General features: G+C 34.3%; 1 protein-coding gene across 1 annotated transcript; it reads left to right on the forward strand.

The window, feature by feature from the left end:
* Nucleotides 1-1401: 1401 nt before the first annotated feature.
* Nucleotides 1402-26069, forward strand: IFT80 (Intraflagellar transport protein 80; the record flags this gene model as incomplete). The annotated part of the gene is made up of 18 exons (XM_051219615.1): nucleotides 1402-1486; nucleotides 1522-1632; nucleotides 1670-1738; nucleotides 1782-1891; nucleotides 1931-2020; nucleotides 2139-2189; nucleotides 3578-3876; nucleotides 5524-5598; nucleotides 8043-8206; nucleotides 9797-9861; nucleotides 12134-12269; nucleotides 13129-13276; nucleotides 15815-15989; nucleotides 17397-17486; nucleotides 19455-19536; nucleotides 20846-20936; nucleotides 24160-24283; nucleotides 25812-26069. The coding sequence occupies 18 exons, from the start codon at nucleotides 1402-1404 to the stop codon at nucleotides 25899-25901; spliced, it is 2055 nt and encodes a 684-aa protein (XP_051067421.1). The 3' UTR covers nucleotides 25902-26069.
* Nucleotides 26070-26277: the final 208 nt, after the last annotated feature.

Raw genomic sequence — 26277 nt, forward strand, 5'->3', positions numbered from 1 at the left:
TAAGTTTATGTCCGTAAGAATAGAAAATCCGTGGAAACTATAAGAATCTAAATCACAGTAAATGTGGAATTTATTTGGATGCACGCTGTGATTACTGAATGAAGCATAGGTTAACTGAAATACGACTCCGTGAGTACAAGCAAGAACTTAGTTTCTGTCATATGGACACTTTTAGCGCTCTAAGTTTTCTACGTGGAAAGGTGATAAGGATTTGGAGATGTAATTTTGGATAACCCATTTCTAAATGAAAAGCAGAACAGATGCAATTTACTTGATGTATTATCATGCGAGGTGGTCCAGCGACACTAATTTAGTCAAAGGACATTATTCGAGTGCACGAAAGCTGGATTCTTTAGTCTGTCTCAGCAAACAGGACACTGGGCTGGATTAAAAAACTTATTGCAGATACTGATACAAGTCAACCGGCCTACTAGTCTTTTTAAGGACTTCGTTTAAGCAATGAAAAGAGAATTTCCAAGAGTAGTATCAGTCACCAGCTTAACAACCAGTGTAGTGAGCAATAAAAGCGTGACCTCATTACTACTGGGGTCAAGCCCAAAGATTATTTCCGTATCAGAAACGACTTTCGATGTCTCTTATTATCATTTCCGTTTCCTTTCTAATTCTTTCACTTCCATCTTCTTACACATTACCAATTAGTAAACTTATTCGCCGTTCTCGAAGTAATCATTTTCTCTCAGCACTCGAATTATCACTTATTGTTTTCACATTACGACTAATCGACCCCCTGTCTCGTAATGTTATGACTGGTGGAATATACGCATTGGACATTACCGAGTACCTGGAACCGTACCAAAACAACGACAGGCGAGCGCAAAGAAATCAATCGGTTTATACGAACTGGCAAAAAAGATATTGCAAGAATATATCGGAGATTATTGGCTCAATAATCCCATAAAACAAGTTTGGAGGCTCTTGAATGATTGAAACAATGATTATACCAGTCCACATTAAGGAAGTGTCCTACAAAACCTAAATGCGAACCTCCACGAGGTGAAAAATCTCACCCTCCATCAACAAAGACCACAATTCAAAATTCGAGGAAAATTGTATTTTATGGTACCTTTGTTTTGATCTACTACATCTTGCTAATTTTCTATAGTACCTAGTGTAGGCTGTTCAAAAATGAAAATTAAAGTCGTGACGAATGACTGTATAATTCATATCCTTTTTTATCATGCTAAAAGTGGTTTAATATTGTCATATTAGGAGTTATTTACTTAACAGCATGAACATAACGATTTAGCTAGTTCTGTTGACTGGGTGTCTTGCGATGAAATAATTTCGACTGCTGATGACCGAGTTGTTAAATATTGGAATCTGATATCAGATCAAGTGTCAGACTTATTCAGCTTGCCGCAAAATGTATTTCCAACATGTATGGACTGGCATCCTAGACAAAGGACGAAACAATCTACCAAGGCTGCAAGAGGGAGTGAAATATTCTTACTCGGAGCTACTGATGGTAAAGTTGCACGATAGTTTTTGAGTTTTTTTTAGGGAAATGCCACATAATTTCTAAAGAGAAAAGAATAGAGAGAACTTCGGATGCTCATCAAGGGGCTGTTCTATCTGCGAAATGGAATTTCGATGGAACTTCTTTTGCCACATGTTAGTGTGCATCATGCAAATAACACTGTTCATTTAGCTGGAGAAGACGGACAAATAAAAATCTGGTCACGGAGTGGGATGTTAAGATCCACCTTGTGTCAACACAGTAACTTGGTATTATATTGTGTAACGAATTTTTCCTCAATCAGGTTATCCGATCTACTCGTTTTCATGGGGTGATAACTCTAATATGATGCTTTTTTCCCTTGACAGACAACTAGTTATACAATCTCTTCAAGCGAATGTTAAACCTTTTGCCGTAAGTGAGTTAAACACCTCAGAGACTTGCTTCTTGTAGTGGAAAGCCCATGATGGTGTCATTTTGCAAGTTGATTGGAATGTCATCAACAGTCAACTTATTTCCGCTTCAGAGGATTGCAAATACAAAGTAAAACACCACGATTATAACCGTATTTTAGGTATGGGACAATTACGGGAGGCTCTTGTATTCGAGTGCGCCTTTTGAATATCCAGTTACTTCGATTTCATGGTCTCCTGATGGTCAGTTATTTGCAATTGGATCGTATGCTACTGTAGTGTTGTGTGATAAACTTGGGGTGAGTTTACGATATTTGTCTTGTATCGTTCATTATTTGTCTGATGTAAAAGTAGACTTCCACCACAACTTCGTCCAGTTGTAGGATATTAATTATACTCTAATCCTTGGAAATGATTTATACTTAAAGGATAAAAAGAGTAGAACATAAAAATACTGGAGTCATTGTTTAATATGGAGATACAGACCATCAACGTACTATTTGTACTACTTTAGAATAAAACCAGGAAATACATTTTAAAAAATCAAACGTTTTCCTCTGGGAAACATTAGCATTTATGGTTCTCATATTTTGAAAACGCTAAAGAACTTCAATAGTGTTCTTAGATGAATTTAATGTTGTAAGTTATATTTTGGACCAGTCGAAGACATCATCTTAGATACATGTTTATTGGTAAATTTTTGGCTTTTCAGAATAACTAATCTATCAAAATATTTCGGAACTTAAGTTTGCATTTGCATTTTGGTAACAGTTTCCAGTTCATCTCTAATCCTTTCTAACTGAAGCTGTAAACATGCAGTTGTGATGAATCTATAGGGAAATCTAAAAATTATAGTTACGTCATGTCTTGGTTGTTTTTAGTCTCGTTAATTATTTTGCATTTGTTAGCACTCATATTCATAGTGTGTCTTCAACCATTTGGGGACTGATACTCATGGAGTGGTTTGAGATTGTATCACTGTGATAATCTGAAGTATTTGAATTATAATACGAACTAGGAATCCCAGAAATAACGCAATTTAACCGAGAAGTACTAGATGAGCACGAACGAAGGTACTGTATTTGGAATTCGAAATCAAATAACCATCAAGTACAAAGAGATCATTAGTTCATACAAACACTATGATCACTTACAGACATTGCGACCGAATCATTCAAGAATCGATTTAGGTGTGTTCTAGTTTGTACTTGTGTGGCTGTTTAAATTCAAGATAGAATCACATTAGTGTTGATCACTGAAATCAACATAGATCAAGTCCAAATTCATAGGGCTTCACGTTTGCGACTGTTTTGACTGATAATAACAGAGAAACCGCTAGAGGTCAGCAAGCACGGAACAGTTATTTTGTTTTAATTTTGGGTTTGTAGCAAGTCTGAATTTCAGGAGATACTCTACAGGTTTCAGTAAAGAGATGAATTTGATACATTTCGATCGCATCAAAAGTGAAGAAGACATCATTAATGATATTAGATCATGGTCGTACCATTTTATTGATTGATCGAAGTTTTTGTTGTATGCCACTGGATTTCGACTTATGACCACAGTCCCTAGGTTTTTAATGGTTCTTCAATGCACATCAGTTCGTTATATTGCGCTACGTTCTTAACATCACCCAAAAGCAATATGAATTAATTTAAATGTTATTTCTTGAATTTTTAACTTCCAGTGGATTCATGCTTTGGAGAAAACACATACTGGTAGTGTTCTGAGTATCAAATGGTCTCCTGATGGTAATCAAATAGCGTGTGCTGGTGGAAATGGTCGAATAATTAATGGATATGTTACTGAAAGATGTTTAGAATGGAATGGTTTTGAAGCAGTGTTAACAGATGAACGAACTGTTGTATTGCACAATCTACGGAATGAATCGATAGAACGTTTAGAATTCCGTGATCGCGTATCAAAAGCATCATTCAGTTTCAATTACTTTATTGTAGTAACTAGCACTCAGTGCTATGTATACAAGTGAGTGTTTAGTATTTTTTTTATAAACCATTTTGTCGTCTAATTCCGAAATAGATTTCAGCACTGTTTGAAATCAATAAGGGATCTTTTGAAAACCATAGAGCACTTGATGGTTGGCTTTTTCTGGTTGTAAACTCCCCATCCATTATCTCACTAATGACTGAATCAAGAACATCCAAGTTCCATGGCGAGCACGAGCGCCAAGTCGAAACTTAGTGATTTATATTTCTAGCTTGATCTAATTCGTGACGTGGAATTAGTTCAGTTTTCTCTAATCATGTTATCTATGTCAAACCTTTATTATTACCACAGATACCATTGACAGTACTCAGGCATTTATCTGTACAATTCGATCTCATTATGCTTATATAGCTTGGCAACTTGAACTGACATACATATGCGCCAAATTCTAAGTCGCTGGGGAATTAATTAAAGACTGACAACCAGCATCCAATGTTATTGAGGATATCTGCGTTACTCATGTATACTCATATATATATAATAGTCATTCAACTGAATGGCTTGTAGAGGTAAGTTTGATTCGGATGACAGGACAAATAACTCAGTAAGCTACTAGTGTATCTTTTATTTTATTTGTAGAAGAGATAACTAGTAAGGATTAGGGGGACGTTTTGATCTGTATATTAAGTACTAATAAAAAGGAGTTCAAATGTAGCATTTTCATCCCAACTACCCTAAGTCGTTTGAAATATAACAAAGTCCCATTAATTAGTGAATATTTTAAGTAAGTTCACTTCATACCAAAGGACATGAAACTAAACCCAGGTTAAGAAGTTTAATCATAAAATTGAGCCAATACAGTGAAGATGCCACAGGTATTTGGAGTTTGACAACGCTTTAACCAGTAACACTTTCTACTATGAATGAGACACACTAAGTGAAATCAAAAGACAGAAGAGAGGAGGTTCGAAGATATATTTGATAGGCTATCAATATATCGAGGATCGTCTGATCTAATCTGGCTAGGGATTACAGAGAATGTTGAACATGGAGTTCCCACTCGTGATCTTTTGCGGATGCATGACTGAGCGTCTTCAGTTAGGTGAGTCCATTCAAACTAATGTGGTCAGTATCCAATGTCAAAGACTTACAGAGCTATTTATTCTGGGGATTTATTCACCACTACAACAGTATTTATTCAATCAAATAATTGTCTAATATCTCAATATTATGAAAATTAAAGCTTACAATTAGTAATTTTTAAAATAATTCAAGTGGTGACTACTTAGCGTTACTAAAAACTTGCGACTGAGTTGTAGTATTCAGGCCATGTGGTAAATATATATGCATGCGTAAAGAGAGTAATCAGTTACTGTTCTTAATATCAACAAAGAGAAAACACAAACCTCAAAAACGAAATTCGTATTTGTTTCACAAGATGGTGAATATATGAACTCAACAACTCAGAGGATAATGAGCTTAGGATTCGGAATGACTGGTACAGGTTCCGCGTTACAGTATGGGCATAACCATTGGTGTACAGGGGAATCCAGTGGAAGAGTTTAAAGTGAGGCCAACACCAAAATTTACCAGGCTTTAGGTAGTTTCTGTTTCAAGACATCCATCATTATTTGTTAGTTTAATTATGTATTACAATATTTAACTTCTTATAAATTTATTTTTCAGTATTAAAAATTTCAATACACCTACCATTATTGAACTTAAAGAGTCCAGCGTTACTCATATTTCTCAATGTCAGAAGTGAGTTATTTAACATCTTACCATTTTGTAATAATGTTTTAATCATTCGAGTGGTTAAAAAAGATTTTCATGAGTAAAAATACCTGACTAATCAATTTACCGAAATATTTAACTTACTAAAATCTAGATAATATAAAAGCTTCGAATCAAAATGGTTGCTTCTCAATGACTTATCATAAGTTTGATTTTTAATTGTGAAAGTATAACCTTCAGGCGATATAAATTTATTGAAAATTCAAAATTTACAAAATAACCGGAAGAATAATGCTTCAGCCACTAAAGTATAGTTCATAGATAATTTAGGATCTAATATGGATACTTATCAGTTCAACTTGTCACATCACTACATTAGCTTATTAAAAGAAAACTTTCTGTGAGAAGAAGCTGAGAATAGTCCATTTTGAATGTGAAACCACTGTCTTACAAAAATGCTCACGGTAGGACTAAAGAGATTCATACCACTTGTGAAACTAAGTAACAATAGAGTCGTTAATGAGACTCCATTCCAACCGAATAGTCTGAAATTGAAATGTTTCCAATCTTATAATTTACATCATGGACTCTTCGAAGTTAAGCATGTAAACTATCGGGTGCCAGCCCAGTGATCTAGATTTTGGGGACTCATGTTGTCTGAGCTGATTTAGTCTTGAAATTTCCATTGTTTTCCTAGACAATATCAGCATATATTTTAAGAAAGTAAGCTATTAAGATTCTTTCTCAAGTGATTAAAACTTGTTCTGTTGCTTTTAATTTGATTAACTTCATAAAGATTCTCTTTTCTTAAAGGTATAACTCGACAGAGGTAAAGTTAGAGACACCTTACACAGTAGGGTAATTAGAAGAACAACAAATGTTAATGTAGCTGAACTTTCCAGTTGATTATTATTAGTTTTTCAACTAAAGAGTAAGTTACTTGTTTTCGCACCATTACCGTGCATTTACGAATCCAACTGATCCTATGGCGAAAGCTATTTTCGATGTTCTATTGAACAACTGAGTCAACAAATTAACAAAAATGTCTTTTTACGGGTTTAAAAGGATCAGACAAAATCCATATGCAACTCCGTTCTATCACATTAGAACGACATTCTCCATGTGGTAGATAGGACAGATGTAGTCAGAGTGATTCGACCTCGTATCCTACATATAACAGACCTTATAAGGATTGGAGCTAACAACGTTAACCTCTCTATTCAAGAGAAATTTATAACACGCTTGTCTCCTTCTTGTCTGGGAAACTCAATAGAAAATTCTACCAGTTTATCACACCCTTTGTTTGTTTGTTTTGTTGCACCCCTTTTGTCCCTACTTACATATTTGAGTTAATTGATCACGAATCTCCTATTATTTAGTTTTTAGTAATTATTATGTTGATAAGCTTATTTTCTCAAGTTTCGACCTACTCTTTATGTCAAAATATTTATTCAGTCTATTATAATTATTATAATTATTACTAAATCTTTAATATTGCTATCAATTTATACTTCCTACTTATTATGATTAGTCATATAATCCTTTTTCAGTATTATCATTGACTTGTAAATTGTCATGATTGGTTTTGTACTTTTCATGCACGGAAATAAATATTATGGTGTACTGGACCAGAACCTAATCAAAATCGAATCAACTATGTTGAGTGTGAGGCAGTATATTGGAAGTATATTGGAAGATGATTACGCGATATTACGACTCGATGGAATTAAACCATGTAAACCATCCAACGCCGTGTTAGTAGCATACAGGCTGAGCGTTCGCACACAGTGCCGAAGGTTGGAGATGCGCACTACTATTATTATTACTGTTTAGATATTTAAACATTGGTACAAGGAGGCACTACATATATATGTGCCACACAAGTGATTCCATTTGTGTGTATTAGGATAATGCCAGGGCTCCAACACCGAAGCGCACTGCTAAGCAGTCCCACATTAGAACGAGGTAGCTATCTGGTGCTTCCTCATTTATGATGATTGTTTAACGAAGATCAGTTTGTGATTTTCACCATGGAATTCAAAATATCTTCGCCCCCATGAGAGACGATATTATTCTTTTAAGTGAGTTATTCTACTTCAGGGGATAGGAATTCTCAATAATCCAACCATAATTATTCTGTACCATAATTTGAAAAAACAGTACGATCGTGGTATTTACAAATCTTTGATTATTTATAGATATTAAACCGAATTTCCATTATAAGAAGATATACGTTGATGGAACTACTTTCAGACTTGTTAAATTTGAAGATGACTTCCATCATAGACTGATGTATGTAGAAAAACAATTGAAATCTGGGCCACATGATCTTAACTCATTAATATCGTGTTCACCACAAGATCTGATATCAGTAAATGATGAAAGCTATCTTCTAAAAAAAGGATTTCAGTTAAAAAAAATACTGTTTTCTTTAAATTAAACAATAATAATTACTAATCTTTTTACTACAGATATTTTGCTTTAGCTGATGGATCCAGTGTGTATATCTACAATTATGATGTACGTCTTGTTTGTTCATTAAAACATGCTAATATACACGCGGAACAAATTTATGCAGATTCTTTAACTATGAGCAATGATGTAATTGGTATTAAAGATCAATTAGATAAGAAAAGTTAGTTTGTTTAAATTAATATGATAAGATCATTGTTTATTAATCCTATGAAGACCTGTCTGTTACATAATCTAGTTATTTTGAAATCCTGATCAGTAATTTATCCAATTAGTTGGAATTTAATATTAAACATTAAAACTGGGATAAATATGCATCTATCCAAGTTGTTTTACCTTCTATCAGCAAAATATAAGAGGAAATAGACAAAACCTAAATGAAAGAGATTGAGATAGTAACAGTATCAGTGATGATAAAAAGTTAAACAGAAAATTTATTTTATAACAAATCAACCAGGTCGAGAAATAAAAGGTATGAGATAATATGTAAGCTCAAGAGTTAGAGGATGATAAAGAACAAATAAAACTGAACTACTATAACCGGTTTTGAAAGATTCCACTTGATATCTTCTACCACAGAATATGATTATCATGAAAACATGTTCCAAGTCGAAGTCCAATGGTTAGTGAATTATTAAACTAATAACACATCTTGGTTTGGATGTTATGGTTTTTTTTTCAGCCCTCTTTTAACCTAGACACTGTTGACTGTTGTAGAAGGTCGTGGTTAGGATATATGTCCTGCATGCATGTTGAATGTTTGTGGTCTCATCAAGTCGACTTAGAATTTTGGCTTAGTATTAGTATATCTAACCTCACCATTACTCATTTATTGATTCCACTGTACTTGAACAGCATATGAAAGGCATTTGTAATCGAATACTTGCAAACTTCATCGGCTTTTTTATTTTCAAAGGTAATATTTTATGGAGATAAAGTAACATAGAGAAAGATGATACGTAGCCTACTCATTCTGATAGACAGGTGTGCATTTACCTTGAATCACTGGCACCTTAATTTAACGGAAGTAAAACTAACTTCGTCTTTATACACATTAAAAAATCACCAACGACCGACCCATCAAAGCTGATAAGATTCCCATGATATATAAAAAAGTGAATATGCGTCATGCCGTAATAGATTGTGTGTTGCTTTAAACCAATATGATGGAATGATCAGTGAGGATAGATAATTGACATAAAAAATAATCATAATTTTTTGTGGTTGTCGATATTTAAGAATCATAACTTGTGTTTGAAGTAAACCATCAAGTTAACCATGTTGATTTTGGAATTGGTTTTAAATTCAAGTCATAATTTAATTACGAATTATGGAACAAAGTTATTTATTATTTTGTGAACTAATAAACCATTGAATAGTTTTGTCATATACCAACATCAGTTAGTTAATCATTGAAAACCACAGGGTGGGGCAATAAACAGTAGTTCACTTCTAATATAGAACAAAATGACAATGCTCATTAACTACCCAATCATGATTTGAACCCAGAACCCTCAGATTTCACTGCAAGCACATTGTCAAGGAATCAGCCATTAAGACTAAACAGCTGTCGATTTCTTTCATGTTTATGGTAGCACCTTAACTGCTGTCAATTCATAACAGAGATCACCTACAAATTAAACTAATCTATTTTAGACTCTTCATTAAATAAATATTTATTAATCTATGTTGCCCTAACATGAAAAAAATGATTTATAATACAGGTTCTATTCCTATTTGATTTACTTTTCAGTTATTCACTTATTTGATCCATCGAGTGGTAAAACGCTAGGTGATGGGAAACCAATATCACATTCGGTAAGTGCTATCATTTTGTTATATTATTATTGAATAATATCTATAACCATTAAACCGAATCAAATTCCATAGTTTATTTATATCACAATCTGAAGTTAGGTGAACAACCATTAAGTAGATAAATATCTTACAGGAGAGGGCCAAACAAAAGTTGCCAAATGCGAAGGACACTCTGTGTCATTCGAAAATTTCCTGATGCCAAGTGCATGCGATTGGTCACGAAATAGTTTTATTTCCTAAGGAATATATATAGATGTGAATCGGTGTAGCTTAGTTAACCTCCATCCTCACTCTTATCCTTCTCACTTAGTAGCCGGTTGGATGTTGGATATAGGAAGTTTGTGTATCAGTAACAGTCTTGAACATCATTCGTCATAATAGAATGTTTCTGTCCTACAGGAAATAACTACTTAGTTTCAAAATCTTCATTAGAACGGACTCAGAACAGATCTAGAATCTGTGATAAATTCTGTTTATTTGAATAGGTTGATTCACATTTTTAAGTTCAAATTATATTTTATACAATATGATTTTCATTCAATACTAACGGAGTATCACAATCCCATAACAGACTTCATGAACTTCATAGGTCAACAATTTTCAGTGAGAACTTTTGGAAACTAATTTCCAAGTTATTCAGTCTTGGTTCTTTTTTAAAAAAAGATCAAATAATTTGAAACCTTAAGTATTAAAGGGAAAATTGACTATAATTTGAAGAAAGCTAATGAAACAGTTTCGTTTAACATAGGGCTTGATTTAGTCCCAAACTCACTTATTTATAATATTTACTATAAATAATATTGGATTTTCCTACTGATTACTATTGGGGACGTTAGATCCCCAGAACTCACTTGGTAAGTGCCTTAATTTTGTAATTTTATTTTGAAAAATTTGAATTTCCTTGTTTTCGCTCCAAAAGCGCTCTTTTTACCTTCATGGCGTATTTTCCACTTGGGAGAATCGTTAACGCTATTGGTCTGTTGTGTATTTTAGTATGCTATTTTGTAACGCTTTTCAAGGACAGTTTTATGCTGTATATATAAGTCTAATTTGTGTCTGTTGTTATTGCTCGCTCGTGTTTCTGGCTTTTTGCGGAATATACTTCCTCGTTCGGACTTCGACTTCTCTCTCTAGTTAGCGGGACTGGGACTCAATAGAATAGCTAGTTTATTAGTCTTTGATCACAAGCCTTTGTTCCGTTCGCAGACTAAGTGAACTCGTCACCGCTTGAAACCTAGTGATTACATAGTTTCTGTTAGAAAATTTTTCATTTTTAAAAATGTGGATCATATTTACTTGAATTAAATTATTTCATCTCAATTGTGCAGACTGACTATAGAATATCCAAAATTAAATTTACAAACCGTTTTGTTCTATATATGCGCTATGATAATTTGATTAAAGGATATTGACCTTCAAGATTCAATTGATATACAAGATCTATCAGCTGATTTATGCTATTGAATCTTTTCCTTAAAATATGAGCTGTACCATTCAATAGACCAATGGATTTTTTAAAATGATTTATAATTGTCTTTCCTAAGTTTTATTGACGAATTCGGGTAATTATCAGTAATGGGTTGTGGAGATTGTTGAGCTTTGATTAATATAATAAATGGATTAATGTTAGAATACCATCGGAAATATAGAATAACTGGACGACCTTTTCGTCCTAGCATGGAACTCTTCATCACCCATCCACGATCCGATAGGTGGGACTCGAACCCAGGACCTTCGGACTCGCGCACAAACACTTAACCTCTAGACCACTGAGTCGGTATCTGACGGTGTTAAAGTCGAACAACAATCAATCCACCATATTACATGTCCATCTTCCTTTATCTCTATTGAGTAACTGCCTTACAACGAGATGGGTTTCCTGGAGCTCTAATGAGAAGCCATGACCCGTGGAGTTCATCCGTGTCTGTTGTGAGGCAGTTACTCACCGAAGACAATGGAAGACAGTAGCAAAATATCATGGACCAGTTGAAGTTAGACACTAAAACCGTTAGATGCCGGCTCAGTAAGCGTTTGCACGCGAAACTGAAGATCCTGAGTTCGAGTACGCGTGCGGGGTCATGTATGCACACTACTGAGGAGTCCCATACTAGGATGAGTACGAATGAGTTCGAAATCGAGCTTCATGATTTTCGATCAGTTATTTTCAAACATTGGATTATACTATGATTATCGAATATAATAATATACTGTTTCTGTTTTCCATTTACTTGACATTTCACTGATACGACAGCCTTTTTTCTTTGTTTTATAGAATGAAATTATTAAAATCAGTTTAAATCAAATGGGTAATTCATTTGATCGTCGATTGGCTCTGTTAGATAATAACAAAGACTTATATTTAATGTCAATTAGAATACTTGGTAATCAAAGGAAAATGGTTAAATTAGGTAAGTTTATCAGGTGACTGAGACAAAAAGTCGAATTGAGTATTACTTGTAGTCAGATTTTGTCAACTTATGTTGATTGCGGTGTAGGCGAGATACCCATTTGTCAACTAAAGGATATGTTTATTATGCAGTATTTTGCTCCTTTCTATTTATAAATTTGAAATACAGCCTTTTAAAGCAGAAGCTACTAGTATTCGATCACACGTGTCTTCAAAGCATTTGCTGTATATTCTGCGATCAATAAATTAGTAATTCTGAGGTCATACGCAGAGTACTAGGTAAGTATAGCAAATCAATTGACGAAGTAATGGATCTTTATCAACTGAGATTGTTGGGACATGTATTCCAAATGCAAATCCACTGATTACATCGACGGGTGATAATGGCTGATGTAGGAGTAGGTTGGAAAAAATTTATGGTCGAGAAAACCATACATAGCATCAGTCCATGAAGTCATTGACAAATGGACTGATCCGAATTAACAGATGTAATTACCTGGTTGGGGTCAGAATTTAGTTTGACAATTATAAACACCTAGATTCAGTGGTTGGTAGAAACAAGTTTCACTGGAAGTTTCAATAAACATAAAGATATAATTGGTGAATTAGTCTAACGATAAGACAAAATTTATCCCTCAGATTAAAGCTTTAATCATTAACAAGTACAATCACTAGTTTTTGTTAAGTCAGTATTGCGGGTTTACGACCATGTCTAAGTAATGTTCATGAGATAAATATAGTAATAAGTTTTGCTATTTAAGTATTTCGTTTATGCATATTTTTCATTCAATAATACTGATCGATGTCCAATTATTCTTGAGTTATATAAATTTAACTTTTCTTTTACAAATTCTGTTTAGCTACAATGGTTAGTTCATTTCTATGGGCTGAAACATCAAATATTTTGGCAGCCATAACAAACGATAAACTTGTAATCTGGTTCTATCCTGATATTGCACTGACCAATAGTGATATACTTAACTTAACAAAAGAAGAACATAACATAATGTAAATTTTATTGAAGGAATTTCGAAAGTTCTTTAATTGGATGGATGATTGCTGATTGTTTTATTGATTGATTGAGCCTACTTTATTGAAATTCAGTAGTAAAAGTGGTAATTCCTATATTCCAAATACCTGGTTGTTTCACCTAAGCTTTTTTCTAAAACTGATTTATAATAGTGAATTATTCACTTAGTCGGTGTATTTGCTCACTTAATAATCAACATGATGAGGTTTAAAACAGATGAATTCTGTTCCAAGTAAAAGAAATATACGTCTAAATATTTAAAGTGGTATGTATCCGCAATCGGATTGGGTGCTTTTTCATTGACTTTAAGTTTTCCATTCACCCACATAATTTTATATAGTTATTAGTACTGTAGTACACACACATCTATTAAACACAACATAGATGATCAAATATCAAATAAAAGGGGTTATTGTATCTCATAGTTCTAAATTTTAAAGTGGGTTTAGTATGTTTCCTCTTAATTAAACTCTTTGATTTTCAGAAAGTCTCTAATGATCTCCTAATAATCCCGAATATAAAATTTCAATGTCTTTACAGAATATTTTCTTAAGTTAACATGAAAATCTATAGTTTATGTCGGGATCATATGTTAGTATTTAGAAAACGTTCGATTACTTTAATTTTCTAATAGGATATCATACATATATGATGTACGTAATACAAGTCAGTACTGAATTCTTATCTCCGAAGTTAGGATTAATGTAGTTTTACATTATATACCGGTGTCAGTTAGGCAACCATTGTAAACCAGGAAGGACTGGATAGTTGTTCTGCAGTGTACATCCAAAACCTCATTAGGAGTAGAACATAGGACCTTCAAGTTTCTTGACGAGCCCTTAACCTTTATACCGCCAATCTGAAATCCAGTAGCTTGGATTCTTAACTGCAAATGATTTACAATACGACCTATCCATCTTTTAATGGCATTGGTAGGTAGCTAACTGCCTCACAATCGACATGGTTAGACTCCACTAGTCACGTCTTTAACTCCGAGAATCACTTTTAAAAATTATTCATTAGTGTGTGTATGATGATTCTGTGGAGTGCTAATTAATTTTCATCAGTGTGGGCTTTCTTTTTTTGTTTAAATGATTAGATGTACTTAGATTAAGTCCATAAGTTTTTCCCTTGTCGATATTCACGTGTAGCAAATATGAATATGTATCTTGAGTCTCATTTCATCACATTTAAATAATTTCATCAACACTTGGATCTGGGTACATCCAACTGATGAGTTCCAAATTAAACGAAACACAAATCTTGAATTTCATTGTTAGCCACCATCCAACTCTAGTGAAAATTCTATTTTCTTCTTGCATAGTATGCAAATTATTGATGGCTGATTTATTGTAAATTAATTTGTGAAAGCATCAAGAATCTAGATTAGCAATTCAAACTTTGTTCAAGTTCAAAAACGTATAGTACGTTAGCAAGTATGCTCGCGGTGGTTTAATCTATCTGTACATTATGACATACACTTTTCAGCGTATACAGACTAGTGAATTGATATGAATGTGAATTTAAATGAATTATGGATACTGTTCAATCTAAAGTGAGTTTTTATTATAGGATGATATTTCACTGAGTTACTACAAAAAATGTATAAACAATGAACAAGTAAAACTTTAGGTTTGACTCAGTAAGTTCTTTAGATCATGTCCGACGCGTAATTGTCAGGTTTTGGGTTTGATCCCCGGCATGAAATTATTCACTGATAATCTCTAAATCAGAGTAAAAGACCTATTAGAACTTCTTATTTTTCAACTTTTGCGGATGGTGTCAGTCTGTGATAAAATCATGTTTTTAAAATACTTACGTACTTACGCCTGTTGCTCCGAATGGAGCATAGGCCGCCGACCAACATTCTCGAACCCATTATGTCCTGAGCCTTCCTTTCTAGTTCCATCCAATTCTTGTTCATTTTTCTCATGTCTATCTCCATTTCTCGACGTAATGTGTTCTTTGGTCTTCCTCTTTCCCTTTGGCCTTGAGGATTCCACGTGAGGGCTTGCCTTGTGACGCAGTTGGGTGCTTTCCTCAACGTGTTTCCTATCCACTTCCAACACTTCTTACTAATTTCATCTTCCGCTGCGATCTGGTTTGTTCTCTCCCACAGTAGGTTGTTGCTGATAATGTCTGGCCAACGGATCAGAAGTATTTTGCTTAGACAGCTGTTAATAAACAATTGTATCTTCTGGATGATGACTTTCGTAGATCTCCAGGTTTCCTCCCCATACAGTAGAACTGTCTTGACATTTTTATTGAGAAATCTGACCTTGGTGTTGGTTGACAGACAGTTGTTTTGAGTTCCAGATGTTCTTCAGTTATAAATATGCTACTCTTGCTTTGCCGATCCGCGCCTTCATATCTTCATCAGATCCATCGTGTTCATCAATGATGCTGCCCAGATATGCAAAGGTTTTTAAAATACGCCAACTATTTATTGTTTACTTACTATTTATTAAATGAGTATCGATAAATCATTGTTTATCATTTCGTTTTGTAATTATCAGTGATGATTATGGGAAACAATTGGAACTGATTAATTTTTATCGAGATCGAATAATGATAAAACAGGCTGATGGAAGTACTGTTTATTGTCCGATTTCAATTTACCCTGATAAACTACATCAGTTAGTTAGTCTAAGTAAATGGAATGAAGCACTCAAGTTATGCTGGACAGTTAAGGTAAACTAATTTATTAGCAGTGTTGCAATTTTATATGTGATTTACCAAATGACATTGAGCAATGAACGATAGCAAGATCTTGATGCTTATAGGTCGTCAAGATCTTTCTTAGCTAGTAGCCAATCAGAAGACGTAAATAGGGCGTAGACTAGATGTCTATTGTACTCAGTTCAGCTTTAGCTCAAAATACATACAATATTACGACTGAAATGCCTGAACATACAGAACACCGAGCAAGAAATCATACTTTAAACACAATCCTACCATAAGTGGTAAAAAACAGAGCAAACAGTATAATGAATTGGTAATAATTAGGGGATAGTAATATATATAACAACAGTTGATAGGTCCACTGGAAGCTTGCGATAAGGGGAGTACAGAAATGCAACAGAACGGTTATTTACTAGTTATACAATAAAATTATAAATAATAATAACCAGATAAAGTTAAAACTTTTCCAATATTTGTCGCGTTATAAAAAACTATATTCCATTAATATTTGCAGTGACTTTTAATTCACTTTTATTACTGGTGGAGTTATCTACGAACAGAAGATCCACTTCATGATCGTTTAAAAGTTAAAACAAATTACCTATTTATAAGCCAATAATCTTACATTGAAATAGTCAGTCCCTTTGAAAAATTCAAACAATGCAGTAGAAAGGTCAAGTGTGTCAGAAACATGATATGTTGACGCAATACATTATAAGTAATCTGTTACCGATCGACATGTGAGTGTGAACGCATACAAATAGGGATGAGTAATCGGTATTTGCAAACTGGGTGGGTAAACAAGCATCAAAATGTCTGAAAAAACAAAGAAAATTCAATGATCTAATAACAGTAGATGACAAGCACCTATCTTCTATCATTACCAAACTGAATAGTTGAAATAGATCACGTAACTTGTCCGAATTCAGCCTTTGAAGTTTTAAGTCATGTGCTGCTTATTTAAATGTTCACCTTTATGTTCAACACTGAAGTTGATCAGTCTCTTTCTAGCATATTTACATCTTGAGTAGATTGCCTTGATAGTGCCACTAACTCACAAGCATTTTCTAAGCAGAGATGAATGGTGGCTAGCAGTGGAATTCAGAACGCATATCCCATCGTATTTGGTACTTGTCAGTGGGATGTATCTAAATCCCAGAATTGATGTTCACTCCGGGACAATAAAGTTTAGTTTTTTCATAGCGTCACTTAATTCGTAAGTTAATAATAAAAAGCAGTTTGAAAGTGTCTTTACGTTTGTTGGTCGTCAGTCGTATGGTCATAGATCAAAGTAAAGACCTGTAAATGAAATGAGTTTATTGTTGAACTCTTACAAATATACTTCCACATAAAGCCGTTAAGAGATGCAATTAAACTCAGAATTATATTGTTATTTATTATTTAAAAACACAATAGGACCGGATTCTTTGGGCATGTTTAGCTGGCATAGCAACAAATGCTAAAATGTTGGATGTAGCGGAAATAGCATTTGCTGAAATTGAAGAAGTAAGTTTTTCTAAAAAGAGAAAAGCACGAGATCATAATTATTCTATAAATATATATTATTTAACTTGCTAATTTTTAACCGAATCAATTTGAATAGTGTTTCTAAAATGCGGTTGTTAAGGCCTAAGAATTAGACGTATTGACATCGACTTCTTAACCGCTTTCTAGTCCTCAGAGATATTTTACTCTTTAACAATGCACCGGACAACAATAAACGGAAAATACGAAAGACTCTCTAGATTCAAGGCTAGTGACCTTAAGATTTCAGAAGTTTCTGCGAACAGGTTGAAATCGCTAATGAGATTGTTAACCATAATATAATCTGTCGTTTTCTCGAATTCCTCTGGAGGTTTCTAGAAATCTCTGACTGGACTATGTATTCTCAGCATTATCTGCTCCTTGTAAGACATTTCTAGAAATTACAAAGGACACCCTGTAGGACTAAAAACTTCATTTGCAAAATGTTAATCAATCGTTTCAGACTTCAAAGTTCCTTCATTTCCACACCAATCATTCACTGTTCTCGTTCTCTTTTCTTCGATCTTCTTAACCTTCTGCTGCCAGGTATTTCACTTCCGATTGATGATACATACTACTTATATCTATCGACATCCGTAGCACACAACGTATTAGTAATAATCACGTTGAATTAAAAACGGAATTAATGTTGAATAAAAATCACAATGAGCAGAGAAAATGAAAATTTTTTTCCTTTCCATTCAGTCATTTAACCCAGCATACTTCATTTGAAGCAAAGTCTATCCAGATTATGTCATGTGAACATATCACATCACTCCAATCCTTACATGAAACAAAGTTACCATTCGAATATGATTAGATAAGGATGTCGTACAAAATTAATTCTTGGCCTTATTATACCTTTGATAATGTTAGTTATTTCTGGAAAATTTTCGAATCAGAGTTATTCTTTATTTCGGTATCTGTGAATTTTACAAATAGAACTTTGTTTTTAGTATCTTTCATACACTTAGCACCCGATTATTGTGAAGTGATCTTTTGCTTTTTATAATGGTCTTTGCCCATCAAAGTTGTTCAGCATTACAAAGCCATTCAGACATATAGTATTAGTATCTGATAAATGATATTTTGAGAGACAACTCCTAGTATTGTATATTAATTAAAGAAATTAACCAACCATTATTATTATCTTTATGAGCAACTCTTTACATACTTGCTTACCTACCCATGTTACTCCTCGTGGAGGAGCATAGGCCACACACCAGGACTCTCCATCGAGATCCTTCCTGGGCAGTCTTTTTCAGTCGCTATTTATCCTTCTGATGTCTACTCCGCCTGTAGCTCTTCTAGGGTTACTACCGGTCTCAAGCCAGGGTAAAAGAGAAGAGTTGGGCATGAGGTCAATAACCCCACTCCGTAGAAAACAACCTGGTTAAAAAACACTATCCAGAGAAGCTTTTTAATATACAATGAAATGAAATATCAAGTACTATTGACTATTATAAGAATTCACAGTAGATACAAGTTTCTATGACTCACTATTGTCAAAGGTTTGAATTCTTCCACTGTTGATATTCAAGATTGTAATTCGATCAGCTTCTGTTGATATATGCCCATCCTGCATAAACGAGCTCGCTATAAGTAAGTTGTCACGAGTTTTTACAAAATATATAGATAAAAACATCTTCCTCATTGAACGAGTTGGCGGTTTTCTCAACTCAGTAACTCAATGGATAAGATGTTTAACATTTCAGTCCACAAGTACTCGATTTGAGTAGTGATATGAAATTCAACATTAAAGCTCAGATATATATAGCTGATGAGTCTCAAACAGAAAGAAACATTACTCTTAGATTTCATCGTAAACAATAATCCACGTGAACGTCTTATTTGAAACCATAATTTGTTTATTGACATAGCTGTTCATGCATAATTTACCTATTGACCATTCGTAAATCTTTTTCTAATCATTAAAACATTATTATTCAGGTCGATAAAGTGGAATATATTCGATATATCAAAAGTTTACCTACAACAGAAATGAAAAATGCTGAAATATTACTTTTATCAGGTTAGAGGTGATTTATGATTGTATATTTAAAATGCTATCACAATGCTATAAATTGTTTTCGCTAATGATTGCTTTTAACAAACGAGGTGATTATACAACCAAAATTAGGAAGTTTTTTCTGTTGGATATTATCATTAATTAAAACTGATATACTCAAACAATAGATTAAGTTGACAAGATAGTCGTAATCTATAAGCTTGAAGACCATTGAGTAACATGAATTGCGTTGAGATGTATTTTCTTTGTCGAATTTTACGTGGAGACTTTGATCATTGGTATTATCTAGAGTGTTTATTATGAATCAGTCTCAAACAAGGATGACAAAGCTGTTAAGCCTTCATGATTTTCACTAACACAACAGAATATTATTTATTGTAAATCATGACTGAAGCACAAAATGCTTGCACTGATTACAATAACTAAGATATCATGGTATTATCCTATGAAGACAGCCGCAGCGCAAAGGAAAGTTTTTTTGATCAACACATTTGCAATTTATACTGTAATTGTAATTTATCATTTTAAAATTTTTCCTACGGTTATAAAATAAAAGGATAAGGATTTCATTGGTCATACACCTAACACTAGGCTCAACAGATCACATGATTCATCCAACTGGATTATGCGACCATTGATCACAAGCTTGAGTAAAGTGGAACAAAAGCTTACCAACACTATAAGTCAGTCGACAAATGTAATCCAGTTTGCATGAAAAATCATTGCTTACATTTTAGTGTAATCGGTTATGTATTATTTATTTATTTAATTTTTATTTGAACACATAAATATTGGTACAAGAGGGCACCAAATAAATATGCGCCACATAAATCATTCGATTTGTGTGGGGGCTGTGACACTGCCCGAGTGCCCAGACCGAAGCAGGTGGTTTTCTTAGGGGGCCACGAGCCGAGCCTTTGACCTAGAGGTCTGATCCTCAAGGCAGTGGAACATCGTGAGGAGATGCAGTCCCATGATAACCGGCGACCAACGATTGGTTCATACGCCATTTGTTCCCGCAGGATACTGGAGCCCATGTGGACCATTGGTTTGGGATCCGGTTAACGCGCCGGACATTCGCTTTTCGTCCTCCCATTTTCGTAAACAACACCCCTGGTGCGAGAAGGCAGTGAGTAGGACTTCCCTGGCAGAGGCTGTATATGCGTGGCCGTGTGAGAGCATTTCGAGAAGGAGGGCGGGCCCACCCCACTCTCGGCCATACCAAGGCATTTGGGGGCTCGTTAAATTATCATGGTTCGATTTCATTTAACACATAACTCGTACTATTTCTTTTGAATTCAATTTTTTATAGGTGAATATCAAGAGGCTGAAGCAATTCTACTACAGAATCATTTATATTTTCGTGCTATCATGCTCAATTTGCATGCATTTAAATGGAATAGGTCAGTTATTAAAATTGGTTTTTCTTTTCTTTACTTCATTTTACATTAAATTCTCTGGTTTCTACTAGTTTTAGCAGAGAATGAAGGATGATTTTATGTGAATTACACTAATAATATTTTACTTGCTAATTGTTACTTATTAGTAATATCAAACCGAAATAGAGGAATTTATCTCCGATGTTTTATGATCAAATTTAAAAGTGTTATGAATTATGATAAATGACAATGTTAGTCGATATTCGTAAGCTACTACTTTTGACCACAGATACCTTAGAAATATTGCTCGCATCTTCTGGGATCACCGGGTAAGTAATAATCAGGTTAGACGCAGGGTACTAGAGAATGATAGTAAATCAGTTGATGAGGTTGTGAATCTTCATCAACTGAGATGGTTGAGCAATGTATTACGCATGCCCAACCATCGATTACCATGACGTGCAATGCTGACTAGTGTTGGAGGCAGTTGGAAGAAAGTTAGAGGCGGCCTAACCACTAACTTCTAGTCTGTGCCATGTTGGTAGATGCAGACTATACTTGGTTGGAGGCCTCGTGACTATCGTAACGAACGGTTGAAGACTCTGTGTGACATGGCTCAGAATCGATCACAATGGCGTCGGTGTATAAACTCTTCCCTTAAACCGTAAGATTGCATCATACCTTTCTTTCTATGAACTAATTCTTTCTTCCTGTACTAAGTCCTTATATGCAATCTTTCTTTTATATATTACCACCACTGAATTAACTACTTCTATGAATCCTGTGTTCATCTTGTTGTGCTAATGAGGTATGGCAACTTGGACCGATGCACATAAGCGCCTGGTCCTACGTTGTAGCTGACTGGCTGACTGTTCGATAAATGAAATGCTTTATGAAGCTTTGTGGCCGAAGGTTAACTCCATATGGGATCAAATTATCGACACGAAGTCATTGAATGCAGTTTGATATCAAAGACAAAACCAGAAAATAGGTCTGATCTTATTAAAATAACATAGTACTATACAAACTGCTAGGTAAAAAGCAACAATGATTCGACGGCATATGCAAGTTAATGTAACGTAGGAATAAAATATGATTTTTCATCGGTACGAATATACGATAATACTATGACTCTAGACTGGGCACTCAAAACGAGATAATTAGAACACCATACTAGATCATGCAGTATGTACAGGTACAATATCGGACAGAAAGTAGAGAATACAGTAATGAACTAGCAATAGGTTACTTAACACAAATGGTGAAATCCCACAGTGAGTTTAGAGAACAAATCCACAATAAAAAGGCAGTAAGACTATAATTTATGGACGATCTTTGAGTGATACCAAATTGTCCTTGAGAAACTTCAACCATTTACTACGGTCAAAATAAGTTTATAAATTAGTTTTAAGAATCGCGACTAAGAGTTAGGGTTAAAAGTTGGGATAAGGAATCAGAATTAGGTTTTTCATCGCGAAATGATATTAGGTGTTATGTAAATTTAGGATAAGGATAGACTCCACTATCGTTCGCAATAGTGACCTTGAACTTGACACCCAACCAAAATGAAGTTGGACTTGTTATTTACACGTTCATAATCCATGATGGAGGGCGTGTTTAGTTCTGTCATTATTACTGGCTTACATGATAAATGTATAGTTTTCTACGACGAAAATACTACTCCATCATCCTACGGACTTGTAAAACGTAACGCAATCAGTCATGATGGAAAAGAAATTGTAATATAGCAAAAGTCATATCTCTAATTAATTCTATGATAGAAATTATTACAGAATACCTACCACTGAGTGAGTAAATATACGAAAAAATAATTGTAATTACTTACTATACTTACGCCTGTTACTCCTCGTGGAGGAGCATAGGCCACCCATCAGCACTCGCCATCCAACCCTGTCCTGGGCAATCCTTTCCAGTTTTTATTCATCCTTTTCATATATGCTTCTATTTCCCGACGTAATGTGTTCTTTGGTCTTCCTCTTTTCCATTTCCCTTCAGGATTCCAAGTTAGGACTTACCTTGTGATGCAGTTTGATGCTATTGTTGTGTACTAGGTTCAAAGAGAATTTTATGCTATATGCATGCAAATCCGCTCCGTTATTGTTCCTAATTACTTATTATGATACATTCAAAAAACCTGTCAACGTGAAGTTCGTCCCCAGCCATATGGATAAATAAATTTTGCACCAAAATGAGAGAGCTGTAATCTTAGGTCTGATTCGTTCGTACATAAATCATGGCCTCTCCGAAAGGCATTCACGATACTATTACTGTTTCAACATTTAGCAAAGATAAATGTCTGTCCGCTATCACACATCATGCCATTGTAAACCTCTCGTTCGCCAGTGAAATTAATATATGACTGCCAAACTACTAGTCATAACGTTTTAATTTTTCCTCTGATAATTCTAAATCATAGAAATTATTAATCGCATCCAAGAATTTATGTGTTTAGAGTAAAATTTAATCCTACTTTTATTAGTCCACGATATTGCGCGACCGAAGGTCCCGGGTTCGAGTCCGACGTGCGGGATTGTGGCTGAGCACTGCTGAAGAGTTGCATACTAGGACGAAAAGGCTGTCCAGTGCTTCTGGGTTTTTAATGGTCGTCTAACATTGGTCTATTCGTGATATAAATTTAAACTCAACAATCTAATTTTATTATTTAACTGGGCGATAAAAATAAATTTATCTGTTTACAAAAATAGGAAATGAGAATAGTTAAATTTATAGGTTGGCTACTTCAAAGTTTGTTTAGTCGGTCAGTTATGAGCAAGTATACCCACTTAATATCGAAGCAATACGCACACTATGTACATATGCCAATAAGAGACTGATCAATCGCAGTCCTAAACATCAACGGGAAGATTCAAACAACCAATACCAAATGAATTTAAACTTAACCCGATTGCACAAGCAAATGGCTATCAGGACTCGGTAGCTAAGTGGATAACGCGATGGTGTTTGAAGCGAATGGTACTGAGTTCAAGTCGCAGAGTGAACATCAACTTTGAGATGCTGGTACATCCAGCTGACGAGTCCCAAATAGGACGAAACGTGCATCCTGGGATCCACTGTTAACCACTATCCATCCTTACATATAAATTGATAATCATTTGATAGTAGTCTTATTGAATCTGCATGTATTATTTATCCACGAGAACTAATGTGCTTATTTCAATGTTTGCTTCCTTTGATTTTATTCACTCATTTATTCATCCGCTTACAGAGCACTTGAATTGGCAAATAAATATAATTTAGCAGTTGATATTGTATTATCAATGAGACATGATTATTTAAAACAATTAAATCGTGTTGAAGAATTACATTTATTTAATTCACAATCAAAACAAGCAAGTTAAATATTACAATTAAACATTAATTTATAAATAATAATTGTTGCATTTAGTTTGGATATAGTAGTGAATTCTTGAAGAGTTTCTTTCCAAAGGTTCTTTTTCAACAATGATTAACAGTCAGATTTTTGGATACAGTTCTACTTTAGTAAACTTTTCATCTCATAATATAATGAGTATGGTAGACTAGGACATTGTAGTGGTGTCTTTTTCTTCTCCTGCAATGTATGCACTAAGCTTAATAATAAAGTACCACTGGTTACGCCTTAATAATCAACTGGTGTGTAGACATATCAGTTTTAACGGGTCAATCACTAATTGCATAAGAACTCAGTAATAACAGCTATAACAAAAACACAGATCCAAGTCACGTGAGTTAAGCTAATGATCACAAGATTGTAGATATGTCTTGTTGAAGTGTTAACTAGATTAAACAAATCTATCTGTTAAGTTGGTTTCAATAACCTAATGAGACAGTGTACTGTAGTGTTACACCGATATTTGATATGGACGAATAACTGGGATAGGTAAAAAGTTTAGAACTTTTCTACGGAAAATGATTATATATATTTTTGTTACATAGTTGTTAAATGTTTATGACATTTTTATATTACCGTTATTGTAGGTTTTAATTTAACCGATAAACCGTTACTAAACTACCGTTAATTAATAATGCACCTTATGCATACATTAGGATTTCTTCTTGGTAGATCGTTGTAGTCATCCATTTTGATATATACAATCCTGTGAATCGTAGGATAAAACAATCAGAGAAGCTGAGTCTATTCGCTATCTTCGTGTTCTGACTGGCTACATGGACCAACAGGTGTTCATATTTCCAGTCGTTATTGGTCACTTGTGTTGCCGTTTGCGGTGGTGATTGGCTTTATTAGAATCGAGCGAACTCATCATTAGTGGATACTATGATCGAGTGGGCAAGTGAAAGTTCAAAGGTTATAACAAACAAAGACTAAATAATATATGTATTGGTCAGTTGGAGTGAACTTCTCATACGCTTTCGGTTAGATGAAATGGGTTTTTTCGTACATGAGGACTATCCACTGCAACTATTATTATAGAGTAGTGAACTAGTTATTACTTTTAGTATATTACTGAAATTTTAACAGCATACAAATTAAGCACTGGATAGGTACGATCAATCAGATAGATTAGTTCAGGGCCGAACGATAAGAGGTGTTGATATGAGGACACTACTGGTCACGATTCGGCTCAACTATCGAAAGAAACGGACGTACACCAATAGTTGAGAATATGGCTAAATTTTCCGGGGAACATATGTCTGAATTAATGAATATTTTGGTTCGGGTTAACCAATAAAAATCTCATACTCACTCTTGGCTTTTCACTCAATCGGGAGTTTGAGTTCGCGTATAGGGAAGGTATATATCAGTATCAGAAAACGGATGACCGCCTCAACACAACAGAACTAATATTTGGCTACCACATAACTTTAGTTTAATTATTTGTATTTCAAATAGTAATGAAGAAATATTTCTTTTTCAAGAGTACATTAGATGCATCGGAATTGAAAGAAAGAATTGAAGAGGAATATCTAAATGAGAAGAAACAACTCCAAGAATTATCAACCACTTGAAAAATATATCAAACAATGTACGAGCATGTATATGAACCGCATATTTTTCAAAAACGTGTTTACCCTTATGATTCACTATTAATAATAACGATCAAAATTCGATCGTTGTTTCTCAATTATGCTGTGATTTCACATTTTTGAAGTTAATTCTCTATATTGACTAACGTAGTTGGAGTTTTTGATTCTTGGATTACTGACCACCACAGAAATAGATTACTATTGCAGCTACCTAGTTAGATATCTACAGCTGCCATTCTATCCGCTCTAGATACCTTGATTGATATCAGGAGAGAATTAGTGATTCATTACTGTGCCGGAAAATCACTATGACAAACAGATTCACCTGAACGATGATTGCTTTAGCTTTACCGATGGA

Source organism: Schistosoma haematobium, chromosome 2, assembly GCF_000699445.3.
Source record: "Schistosoma haematobium chromosome 2, whole genome shotgun sequence".
NCBI classification, from domain to species: domain Eukaryota; kingdom Metazoa; phylum Platyhelminthes; class Trematoda; order Strigeidida; family Schistosomatidae; genus Schistosoma; species Schistosoma haematobium.